Source organism: Desmodus rotundus, chromosome 2 (assembly GCF_022682495.2).
Source record: "Desmodus rotundus isolate HL8 chromosome 2, HLdesRot8A.1, whole genome shotgun sequence".
Taxonomy (NCBI): domain Eukaryota; kingdom Metazoa; phylum Chordata; class Mammalia; order Chiroptera; family Phyllostomidae; genus Desmodus; species Desmodus rotundus.
In genome coordinates this window covers 24,150,832-24,163,717 of record NC_071388.1, presented here as the reverse complement: position 1 = coordinate 24,163,717, position 12,886 = coordinate 24,150,832, and the positions used below count along the sequence as shown (strand labels likewise).

The 12,886-nt window shown below is 50.4% G+C and overlaps 1 protein-coding gene and 1 long non-coding RNA gene across 2 annotated transcripts in view; one reads left to right on the top strand and one right to left on the bottom strand.

Annotated features, from left to right (window-relative positions):
* Positions 1-898: 898 nt before the first annotated feature.
* The window catches only part of RARRES1 (retinoic acid receptor responder 1), a 30,931-nt gene continuing 18,943 nt past the window's right edge, over positions 899-12,886 (top strand). The window contains exon 1 of the mRNA XM_024565340.4: positions 899-1,239. Coding sequence (XP_024421108.3) covers positions 970-1,239 — 270 coding nt within the window. The 5' untranslated portion in view covers positions 899-969. The remainder of the gene's footprint in view (positions 1,240-12,886) is intronic.
* LOC128780191 (uncharacterized) lies at positions 6,471-11,230 on the bottom strand. The gene is made up of 3 exons (XR_008426111.1): positions 10,742-11,230; positions 7,875-8,000; positions 6,471-7,344 (listed from the first exon to the last, which is right to left on the bottom strand). It is a non-coding gene; the product is annotated as an uncharacterized lncRNA (long non-coding RNA).

Sequence of the window (12,886 nt, the reverse complement as noted above, 5' to 3'; positions counted from 1 at the left end):
GAGAAGGGACTTCCTTTAGCTCCACTGTGGGGCGGAGGAGTCAGCGGGTATTGGGGAGGGGTGGACCCCTGAACAACATGAAGAGAGATGGAAAAATGGAGCTGGGAACGCCCAGCGGTACCAGTTCTGCCCGCTACCCCCTGGTTCTCCTGGGCTTACTCTCTTGTCCGTGGGTTTAAAAGGATAGCCATTTCATCCCTTCACTGCTACGTGTCTAAAAAGAGCTCTCAGCATTCCCTCGCAGCCTCAGTGCCCTAAAGCCCCATCCACGCCTCATGCCTCTGGAATCTGGCTTCCACCGCCAGCCTTTAAATCTGCTTCTCACCAAGATTATCAATGACCTACTTGTTCCCCAGTGCAGTGGGGCCTCTTGGTCCTTATCTGACTCTGCCCCGCTGACAACTTCAGCCTCCTCTCCGTCCCCAGCTTTCCAGCGACCTGCCCCACTTCCACGGTCATTGTGCTACACTGACCCCCCTCGACACTCCAGTTTCATCCTCTGGGAAACCACAGCGCCAAGCCTTCGAGAACTGGCGCTGAAACCCCAAGTTTCGAAATCGCAGCGTCCGCAGGGCAGAAAAGCTGGGCCCACGATCTGGGCTGGGGGAGCGGCGCGGAGGGGCGCCAGGTGGGCTGCGCCCTCTCGGGGGAGGAGTCCCCACCGCCCCCTTCTTCCCCCCGCCAGCGTGGCCGGGGTCTGACACCTCGGTCCCGCGCCGCGTAGGCGCCGCCGCGTCCCGGCCGCGAGCCCAGGTGGCGGTTGCCCAGGCTGAGCGGGGCGGGGCGCGCCCCCCCCCCAGGTCAGTGGGAATTCCCGAGAGGGCGCGGCAGTTGGGGACCCGGGCTCCTTGCAGCAGACCGTCCCGGGGGCGGAGGGGCGGGGCCGGCTGCGGCCTTATTTCTTCGGGCGCCCGTGTTGCCAGCCCCAGGCCTGGGCCCTTCGAACGCTGCGCCAGCCCGCCCTCGTCCATGCAGCCGCGCCAGCAACCGATGTCCGCGCCTGGGCCCCAGGGCCCGCGCCCCGCCGCCCCGCTGCTCTCGTTGCTGCTGTTGCTCGCCCTCCAGGGGGCGGGGGCGGCGCCGGCGGGGCCCGAGGACTCCGGGTGGCTCCAGCGCTCGCAGCTCCCGCCAGGGCTCCTGCAGCAGGCGGCGCGTGCGGCGCTGCACTTCCTCAACTTCCGCGTGGGTTCGCCCAGCGCCCTGCGAGTGCTGTCCATGGTGCAGCAGGGCCGCGCGTGGGTGAGTGCGGGAGCGACATCGCGGGCGCTAGCTGGGACCCCGCCGTGCACCGTGTGGGCGGTGACACCTGCCTGCGTGCGCCAGTCCGCCCAGCCCTGGGTCTGCCGCCCAGACTGGGAGGGTGCCTCAGTGCTCCTGAAGTATCCAGGGCGTGGAAGGCGCACGCAGGGGTTCAGAGTTCACGGAAAACTGGCTGATTCTTTACGCCATTTGCGTGGCCAAAAATTTTTCACAGGGCACCTCCCATACCTGAGAAAGAGGTGTATGGGGAAACCGAGGAACAGGCCCAAAAGGCAAGGCTTGATCTTGCCTGGGGGTACCCAGAGGTAGCTGCTGTTGGCGGGCACAACCCGCCAGTGACTCCAGCAGAAGCCCTGGGCGGGATTTACAAATTCTAAGCCAATTCGCTTGCTGGGCGACGACAGCCTGGCTTGTGGGGTTCTGGGCGCCGGGCAGGGGCTTCAGGATGTGGTTGGAATTTACACACCTGCCTGGGTAGGAACCTTGGTCACCCTGGCGTTTTCTAAGTGAACAGACTGAATGGGAGCGTCCCAGCTGGTTGGGTGGTTACTGATTACAAGACACTGGCTGCAGGTTTCGTGTTGCGTCTGCAGAGCTACATTGCTTCTTCATCAAGCAGAAGACTACAGAACTATGTAGTTTCGGAACTATGCTAAGTCTGCCCCCAAAGTAACCATTCTCTTTCCACTAATTCCCAGATATTCTCCAGGGCCTGCAGACTCCAAGAATCTAGACTTGAGTGTGGTGTGTAAATAGGTAGACTTTGAAAGAGGGCCAGTAGGATTTTAGCTGAAGGTTGTTCTCTGCCTGGTGTCAGACACAGTCATAGGGTAGGCTGTTTGGAGGCTCAGCCTGGGTCCCTCAAAGAATTAAATCTGTAGCTAGGGTGGCTAAATTTACTGAAGGATGAAATCAAAGTGTCCCTAGGAATAGGCAACCTATTAGTGTCACCTGTTTTAACAGTCCTTGCTGTCTCAGGGGGGAAAAAGTTCAGAAAAGTGAATAAAACAGAGTTTTAGAACTTAACTATCAGAGTAGGAGAGAGCAGCCACTCCCCAGAGGCCCCAGAGGGAGTTCCTGAGGGTCTGCTGCCTGGTCGTCAGCGGGAGGATTCCCCACAGAAAACCCAGCTTGGATGTCTAAGGCACACCACTTTTCAAATTCCAGGACTTTTTCTTCCTTTTAGACTATAAAAAATAAATAAAATACTTGGCATTTTCACACATTTAATCACCCCCTTGGGGAAAAAAAAACTTGGCATCTTTCACAAAATAAATTCGCTCTCAAACCTGAGTTTAAAAAGAAATCCCTTTCCAAAAAGAGCTCAGTTACTGTTTTTTTTCTTAAATTATTGATCAATTCTTTTCTGTTTAATCTTTATTGTATTTTTTTCTATTACCATTTAGTCCCCTTTTACCCCCCGGTCCCAGTAATCACCACACTTGTCCATGTCCATGAGTCCTTTTTCCTTTTTGCTCAATCCCTCCACCTCTTAACCTTCCCCCCTCCACACACACACTAGCTGTCATCCTGCTCTCCATCTGTGAGTCTGTCCCCGTTTTCCTTGTTAGTTCATTTTGTTCGTTGGATTCCACATAAAAGTGAAACCATATGGAATTTATGTTTCTCTGACTGGCTTATTTCACTTAGCATAATATTCTCCAGGTCCATCCATGCTGTTGCAAAGGGTGAAATTTTCTTCATTTTTGTGGCCGAGTAGTATTCCATTGTGTAAACATTTTGTAATTACTGTTTTTCGTCTGTAATAGTAGATGCTCCTGAATTTTAAAGGGATCCTCTTTGGGGGCCAAAGTGAGAGGGTAGGGTGGAGGAAATCAGTCAATAAATTAGAAGTCACAGGGAATTAAATCTGTTTGCACTTTTACTAAGAAAAAGTATTAAAAATGAATTAGAGGCAGGTATGCATGAGAGGGAGGAGGAGTTAAGTAGAAGAATCCAGGGTATTGACCCAAAGAAAGGATAACTTCCATGGTTATCTGGTTTATCTTTGCATTTCCTCCAAAAATAGTTAATTTTAAAACCAAGAAGCCAAGGAAGAGAACTTAGTGACTTTCAGGGCCAAGAATCTCTAGAGACTAAAGTGGTTTCAGTTTCTCCTGGGAATTCAGTGACATTATTTTCCTCCATTTTTCTGCCTCCTCCAAATATCAAATAAAGAAGCGCCCGCCTCCAAGGGTGATCAAGGCAGCCTGGAGCGCGTGTATCATAAACTTGTGACAACGGCATGCCGGCATCCTCGGGGGTGGCAGAAGCAGAGGAGGAGGCGGCAGAGAGGAGAGTGCATGCTGACTCCTATCGGGAGCTGCTGTGGACTGTCTTTCCAGAATATAGAGGACCAGCAGGGGGTTGTTGTAGGGAGTCCACAGTCTAGTCCCTCACTTTGCCCCCAATGAGCCACACAACCTGCAGAAGCTCATCATACAAGTCTTTTCTGGATATTTTCTCATTTGGAATGCAAATAATTCATGTCCTGCCAACCACGCCAGTTATTCTTAAGAGTCATCTGAAGTGATAAAAGTACCAATTGTAAGGTATAAAAATGTCAGTTACCATTATACTGAGAGGCAGTCCAGTCATCCATTAGTTATTTCTTGGTCACTTACTATGTGCCAGGCACTGGGCTAGATACTGTGGCCCTAATGCAGATTGGGGTGGGATCATCAGGTAGGTGTCTGAGATTCATTCAGACTAGCAGTCCCTCATCTGCTTTAATGAGGAGCAGAGACACCACCCGCATGAAGATTTCAACGTGGTGAACTAGGAATTTCTGCTCCAATTATTACAAGAGCAGTTGCAGCATTGATAAATGAAAAATGGTAGATCCTTGAAAACGCAGGTTTGCATTCTTTATCCAATCAGCGTATTTTCAAACTGAGTGCCCAGTTGCTGCACAATGTCTGTTGTCCATCCAGGTCTGACCCCAGGGTGAGCAGGTGGCTGGGTGGGCGAAAGAAGTATAGCTGGTAGGGATCCCTGTCCATCCTCGGGGTCAGCACATCCCTTTGGAAGATGAGAGGCTGGGACCAAGGCAGAGTGTTCAAACTAAAGGCCCACTAGTGGGTTATGAAATCAATTTAGTAGGTCGCAGTTGTTTTGTGAGTTTTTGTTTGTTTTTATTGAGATGGTTTGGAATACAAACTATCAGGGCGCATTGCAGAAGGGTAAGTAGTGAGTGCCTCATGGTGTTTCAAATATATACGTGTGTGTGTGTGTGAACTAGGTCATTATGAAAAATGCAGTTCCTGCTGTGGGTTTTAGCTAAACAAAATTGAAAGTCAGCGAACCAAATGATTTTTAAGATAGATCTCTCTCAGCTCCGAAATTCCTTGATTCTAAGTGATTTTTTGGTTCTGCAAAAATCCATTATACAATAGAAACACTGTTGCCCTCTAGTGGTGAAATGTAATAATTAATGGCTGTGGTGCAATTAAATATTGAGAAGGAATCAGGGCTAACTGGTGGAAGAGCTAGCAAGCATTCTGTTTTGTTTTATTTACTAACTGTAGGGCGAAGTCCAGGCCCTGGATTCTGTTCCCTCACTGCCCCTGCCTGATGCCATCTCCTTCCTGGCCATACCCTGATCTTCCATGCCCAAGGAAGCTGCTACTTTTCTGATACCACGTGGCACAGCCTCAGGATCAATGGTGGGCGATTTTGAGTGGCGTTGAGAGTTCTTATGCGACCCAGAGTATCCTGGGTCAGCCCCACTTCCCACTACTCAAGGCTGCCCCTCACACTTAGACAGGTCTCCTCTGGCCCCTCAGCAAGTCCTGGGACCACTGGTCCCTGCCCTGAGAAGCTGATAAGAGGCCAGCCCTTTCCTGACATGCAGAGACACTGGCTGAGATCTCTGTGAGCGCACACTTTATTGCGGTGACCCACTTGGGGATCAGCCAGAGTTTGGGATGGGGCACTTAAGGAGAATGGATGCCCGGCCTGGACTGGACCAGTAGTTAGACACGTAATTGAAACAGCTGACCAAAGTGTGGTGGACAGTTGTGCTTTCCTAACTGTTTGTGTCCTTGTGCCACCTATTTTGTGTTACAGGGCTAAGGCTATTTAACTGGCACTCCTTGCAGTCTTTTTAGCAAGAAGACCCACCCGTTAGGGTCCGTGATTTGGGTTTCAGTTTACTTAGTGTGGAGGGAGCACCCACAAAGAATGCAGTGCATAATCCTCTACTTTTCCTTTTCCTTCTTGCCCAATCTTTTTTTTATTATTATTGATTTTAAAGAGAGGGAGGGAGGGAGAGAGGGGAAGAGAGAGAGAGAGGGAAACATCAGTTTGTTGTTCCACGTTTTTATGCATTCGTTGGTTGCTTCTTACATATGCCCGGATCAGGGATCAAATCCACAACCTTCGCATATTGGGACGACACACTGACCAACTGAGCTACCTGGCCAGGTTCTTCTTGTCCGATCATGACTCACCCACACCCAATTCGAAAGTAAGAGTTTTAGAGGCTTAACGTTATCAGTTTCTTCTGCAGCATAATTTCACTTGGATTTCATGGACATGACATCTTTTTTGCTGCTCACTCTTCACCAGCTTATATAACATTTAGTTATGCAATTGGGTAATAAGTACACCCGGTTTAAGCAAGTTTGGGAGCAAAACAAATGACTTTTGTCAAAACTCAGGCCTCCCTGGTGCAGGCGGGCTGGGCTCCTGTCTGGACCCCTGCGGGCGCCTGCCCTCGTGGCTGACGGCAGACTGGAGCCTGTCCTCTGAGCCGCAGGACAGTTCGGTGACCACCTACCCTCCTAAAAAAAACCTTCCTTCATCACCTTTCAATCTATAAAGCACTGTAATACCACATAATTCATCTAATTGCTGCTCTTCTTGAAGTCTTCTCTCCATTAATGTCGATAATTCAAGAGATGATTGTTCACAAGAATAGGAAGGCAATACATTATGCAAAAACTGGCGAGTGGAACAGGCCGCAGTGAATATGGAGGGGGAAGATCAGTAATAAAATGCTAAAGTGCAATAATCTTTACTTGCATGCGAGGAAGGCTCCTAAGTGCTTTTACAGACCCGGTGAAAGAACAGGAGTGGGGGTGGGGGTTGCAAGGTGAATTCTGGCTCTTCCTTGCCCTCACTGCCCTGGAGGCGAAACCTAACTATGCTGAAAGCACAGGACAGAGAGGCCCAGGCCCTCCTTCCTCTCAGGCCCTGCTCCTGCTGACGTGGCCCAGGTGCACCCATGGCCTCCTCCATAGCATCCACCTGGACTGTAGGCTCCAATTGCTGTCTGGGGCCAGCACGGGGTGGGAAAGTGGCCACCTGCCCCTGGAGGTAAACATTGGGCTTGGCCTCCTTGGCACTTTGCCCCAGGCACCCAAGCCAACTGCTCCTGGATGAGCTAGCAAGTAGGAATGCCTTTAACCAGCTTGTAATAAATTGTGTTTGAATCACAAACATGTTTTACCAGCCTACAAGGTTTCCCACTTGTTTTGCCACACGTGATGTCATAGCCAAGGGTGCAGGTGATCACAGAGCATTAGTAGTTGCCCCAAATAAAGACCACTGGTGGTAGGTTATAAGTTTCAGCACCAGGAGGCGGCTTGGCTGCTCACCCTTCCTTGAAAGACCTAGGTTGTTCTGCTGAAGAGCAACTGTAAATACTCAGCCCTAAAATGACTGCTATTAACAGGCTATAGAATGCTAAACACACACGTGCGCGCACACACACACAGAGCCACATCCAGCCTGACCCTCTATCCAACATATTAGCAATCATTCACTCTAGAGATTCATGCAGCCCTGGCGTTCATTTGCCTTTGCGATGGTGCCTGAGTTGACGAGGTTTTGCGGAGCTGGTCCCACAGTGGTTGGGGACAGTAGCCACAGCAGATCTCCACTCTGGCTTCCTTGTGGTTGTTGGGGATGTCTCCAGTCAGTAAAGTCAAGTGATGAAAGGGGGCCTTGTACCACTGCTGTGCGTGAGACGCATGCCTCCATGGTGGCCCCGGGAAGGTGCCCACACAGAACGGGACAGTTAGGATCACCAGTTATTTTGAATCTGTGTTGGTTTCACTGCTGCGACAAATTACCACAAACCTGGTAGGTGAAAAAAAAAAAACCCTACATATTTCTTCTCTTATGATTCTGGTCAGAATTCCACTATGGGTCTCCCTGTGCTAAGTCAAGGTGCTGGAAGGATAGCATTCCTTCTCGAGACTCCAGTGCAGTCTCGCCTTTTCCAGCTTCTAAAGGCCACCGGCACACCTGGCTCCTGCTCTGTCCCCCATCTCCAAGCCAGCTTGAAGCCTCCCTGGAATGTACCACTTCTGTTTCCTTCCTGCAAGGACCCTCGTGCATGCATTGTGGGTGATCTCTCTGCCCATCTCAAGATCCTTAACTTAATCTCACTGGCCAAGTCCCCTGTGCCATGTAAAGTGACATTCACAGGTTCCAGGGACTAGGACAAGGGCACCTTTGGGGGTGATCACTCAGCCCACCACACCCAACTCTCGGTGGCTGTGAGCTCGTGCAAGACCACTGCTGGACACGCGACTGTACCCAAGGTTTGGCGGCTCTTGCCCGTCCTCTCGCCTGGCTGATCTCTGCAGCCCAGGTGATCTCCTTACCTCTGAAAGGGCCTGCCCTCCACACCCCGTCGGGGGCTGCTTTCTCCTTGCTCCTCAACAGCCAACGGGCAGAAGGCAGTACATCTCTTTATCTGTTCACCTCTTCCACTGCACTAGCATAGGGTCCTGCAAGAGACAAATACTAAATATTTTTAAATGAAAACAAAGGTAGCTGGAAGGGTGCAGGGACCTCTGGGCACCTGGAATAGGAGACCAGGCTGGGCCCTGACCATTCCCAGCCCTTCTAGAGGCAGGAGGGAGACAGATCCTCAAATCCCTCTCACCACCAGCCTTTTCTAATGAGCCCCTCCCTGAGCTAGAGGCGCAGCTGAAGAGAACACTGCCTAGGGCCATCTCTACTCTGGCTCCTTTCAAAGGGTCAAGGATGGGTACCCGCCATCAGCTGGCTGAACAGAGATTAACACACTGCGTACCCCTTGTCTCTCTCTCCTCTACTACTTAACCTGCTAAAGCGAAGTGTCTATGTGCAGAGATTTCCTTGGACCCCACAGGACGGGGCCTGATCTGAAAGTCACTGGCGTGGGTTGCATAAACTCTGTGCTCTCCATCTGGTGCTGCCCAAGGGGAGGAAAATGCAATAAGATAATCCTGGCATATAATGTAATATGCTGATGCTCTCCCTGCCCGGCACCTAAGAACAGCACGGCCTTTTTTATCCACAAATGAGCTGTTTACTTATCTCCAAGTAAGCATGACTCATAAAACTAACCTTATAAAATGAAGTTCGCTTTTACTGGAATGGCATGACATTTATGTTTTCTTGCCAACTGTGGAGGCTGGAGGGGACATTTAGAAGCTGAGTCTGTCAGGCCAGTGAAGCCCAATGCACGAGGGAAAAAAATCAGAGTCACCTGGGAGCTCCTGGCAGCTGGAGTTGCGCCCACCTCCCAGCCCCCAACCTGAGACCATGAAGTTCAAAGTCGTTACCACCAGCTCTAAGGCAACATGATGGGACCGGGCCTAGCAACCAAGGGCAGAAGAACAGGGCACAGCATTTCCCCACAGCACAGCATTTTCTTTCTGTAGATTAGCTTTCAGCAGAAGTGTGTCTTTGGGGACACCCGGAGCCATGGCGTTGCTGTGACAGCAAAGTTTCTCTAGGGCACCACCCCTGAGTTTAAAAGGGGTGGTTTCCAAAAGGTGCTCTTGGAATAATACCTACCTTCTATCCCTTATGAAGTTCCTCGGGTTTATTTCCAATGGTTCGAGGACTTTACTCAAACAAACAAACAAACATTGTATCGTATCTACTGTAGTGGTAGTCCAGACAGGGGCTGGAGAAAAAAATCTTTGATCCATGAGAACAAAGCCTTATGTTTTACAGTAAACAGCTTTGTACTGAAAATAAGACATGACTTTGTAGAGTTGCTACTGGAATGTGCAGTTCTAACTTTCTGGTGCGCATGGGAACACCTTCATATGGCAAGGGAGCTGCCATGTGACAGGAAGCAAGGAGCAGCTTTCTTCACACACTGGTTTAGCCCAGACGGCCTTCTTCAGATGTTTCTGCTTGAGAAGAGCACATCTTACATCACCACAGAGTTTCTTGACTGCACCCCCAGAAGCAGAGGGCAGACCTGCCTCCCAAGTTTCTAAGGCACCGTGACCTGATTTACCAGAGACTCCAGGTCACCAAACTTGGAGATAATGTTCCTCCACTTAATTTAGGCCTCATGATGCCCTCAGGCATTTGGAGAGAACCAATTGTCCTCATTCAGCTGCATTCTAGCGACTGTCACTGGAGCCACATGTCACCTCCTACCCCACCCTCAGAACTTCAGTGGCTTCACTCAGCATCCAGAGAGAATTCTTCCAAGTGTGGTCCTCAGACCAGCGGCATCAGCATCCCCCGGAACGTGTTAAACTGCTCATTCCCAGGCTCTGCCTCAGATTTACTGACTCAAAAGTCGGGGTGGGGCCCAGTGCCCTGTTCTAGCCCCCAGGAGATTCTGCTGCAGTGCAAGGTGGAGACCCACTGCTCTGGAACCAAGTAGACCTTCTCTAACCTGGCCCCCACCCACCGTCGCGACCTCGGCTCCAAGTCTACCCCTCCGCGAACTTGCCAAGCCCCCACCTGGCTGCTCACGTCCTTGTGCGGAACGCCCCCTCCCTTTCTCTCTGCTTGTCTCAATCCTCAGTCCTTGTCTGTCTGCCCAGAGATTTCCCCACCTGCCCTGGCTCCCATTTATACTTCGCCTGAAAGACGGCATCCAGGGCCCCCCCAAAGTCTCAGATCACCTTCATTCCCGGGCCATTGTGGGTTGTGCCCTCCAGAAAGATGTGTTGAAGCCCCGCCCCCATGCCTGTGAGGAAGACCTTACTGGGAAGTAGAGACTTGGCAGGTGTGATCAAGGCCAGATGATAGGCAAGGGCTCTATGACTCATAAGAAGGCCATGTGAAGATAGAGAGAGAATGCCATTTAAAGTCAGAGGCTGGGATCAGAGCAAGGCCGGTGCAGGCCAAGGACTGACGGCAGCACCAGGAGCGAGGACGAGGCAGGACAGGATTCTACCCAGTCTCAGAAGGCACAGGGCCCTGATGACACCTTGATTTTGGACTTAGAGTCTCCAAAACTGAGAGAGAATCCATTTCTATTGTATTAAGGCTTCTGGTTCACGGTACTTTGTTACAGCTGCCCTAGGAAACTCAGACACAGCACACATGCCCTGCCCAGCTGTCTCCCGCTCAGCAGTTTGGCGTGTCTCGTACCACGGTAGGCACCACGGTAGGAAGCACAGTCCCCGCCTACTCCTTGCAAGTGTGTGCACACACACACCCCCTCTTAGGGAGAGGCTGCTGCTGTGTAAGGGAAGAGCAGCAGCCTCGGAGGGGCTTTCTTACTCACCAGATCTGTGACTGGGCAGTCCTTTCACTTTGCGCAGTGCCTCAGTTTCTTCATCCTTAAATTGGGGATAGCAGCAGTCTTTACCTCCAAGGGCCTTACTGATGTAACGAGTGATACTCGGGCAGTGTGTGAGAACCACGGGAGGCATGTGAGAGCGGGCAGGAATGCTTTACACACAAGCAGTGAATAAATGTTTGCAACTGATTTGATATGGGTTTGAGGAACATTTTTCCACCAAAGAAAGTACACACACAGTGTGATGAGTTCAGTCCTTTGAGGGCATTCCCTTATACGCTCTTCTCAAACAGGACATTAGAAGTGGCCTCTCTCCTCCCCACTTCCCAGCTGACTGCAAGAAAAGCCCCAAACCAAAGTGCTGACCGTTCTCCTAAGGAGACCGCTATGAAGCGTGGTGTGCAGAAGGCGCGTCTGGGGAGGGCTGGCGAGGGGCTGGATTCTGCCCGTATTCACAGCCAGTGGCAGCAAAACCCAAGACACCTAAAAAATAAACAAAACACAAAAAACCAGGTTAGAACCTAAACCACGTCATTAGGAATTTCTGATCATCAAGCTTTCAGTTCGAGAATCTCGGCGATAATACCTAAGTCCTCTCTTCTACAGCCCATAGAACTGCCTGATCCCCAGTGCAGCTTTCCCTGGGTTCAGTTACCTGCGGTCGACTGTGGTCCAAAATATTAAATGGAAAATTCCAGACATAAACAATTCATAAGTTTTAACCTGAGTGCTAATCTGAGTCACGTGATGAAACCTCTGCCCAGGACATGAATCATCCCTTGTAGCTGTAGACACCACCCGCCAATAGACACTTAGTAGCCCTGGTGGTTATCAGATGTTTTAAGAGAGGAGGAGGAAGAGGCCACAGTCACATAACTTTTATTACAGTGTATTGTTATATTTGTCCCATTTTATTATTAGTTACTGTTGCTAATCTCTTACCATGCCTAATTTATAAGTTAAACTTCATCATAGGTATGTATGTGTAGAAATAACACAATATACGGAGGGCTCCAGGTATCCACTGGGGGTCTTGAAACATACCCCTGAGATAAGGACAGATGGCTGTAATTAAAACGAAATCTGTAGCAAAGAGCTAGTAATTCATTCCCTCACGTTATGTAGTCACAAGGTCATTTGCTTTGTTTGCTGACTTGCTCTTTATATAAAGAGCCCTTTTCTGGAAGATATTAGAACAATGTGCTGTGCCTCTGGCTGTGTTTTAAGAAAGGGATGTGCAACTTCCTTATCTGGGTCGCAGATGCGCAGTTTTGGCAGCTGGGGATGGAAGGAACTCGGGCTGTGGCCTGCCGGTGGTACAGGAAGACCCCTCACCTCAGGGAGGAGAGCAGCTGTGCCCTTCCCCAGCACCAGGCTGGCTCTTGCAGAAATGTCTACTTAGCTTCTTGTTTTTTAATAATAGCCTTGCACCACATGGCTGCAGCAACCAGTGTAGAAGGCCGAGGGAGGACCACCTGACCTTGAGCTTCCAGTTCCGAAGCCACACGGAGTGAGCGATTTACGGCACTCCTCAAATCTAATCAAACTGACAATGTAAAAAACAAAGGCACGAGTTTAAGATGTGGGGTGGAGGCATCCACACCAAGTTACTTGGCACTTCATATGTCTGTAAATGACTTTCTATCTTTTTAAAAGCCTGTTGGTGCACTTGTTGGTCCAGGTGCAATGCTGAGGGGGCGACTTTTGGGTTCAAGTCCCTGGAGGCTCCTCTCTACTGTTTATGGATTTATTCTATTTTATCCCTTTTTCCATTCACCCCAGCCTCCCAGGGGCAGCCACTCGAAAAGGACTAATGTGTAATGTTCTGCCAGCAAGTGTTCTTGTAAAAGATATGGTTGGTTTGTGTGCAAACTTTAATTTTGAAAATGTTTGTAAATGCTATTGATGCCGTGAGTTTGGTCATTTCTGTTGTCACTCACAGTGTTTAGGGTCTGTCTGTGTTGCCATATGCATGGCCAGTGGGCACAGCACTCTGTGGCTGGCACCCCCAGTGCACCTGCCCCCTACCCCAGGGAGAGACCCCAGATTGCCTCAAGGAGCATCCTCCTATGAGTCCCTTGTGAGCCCCTGCACCCGTTTCTCTGGAGTCTTACCCACAAGTGGGGTTGC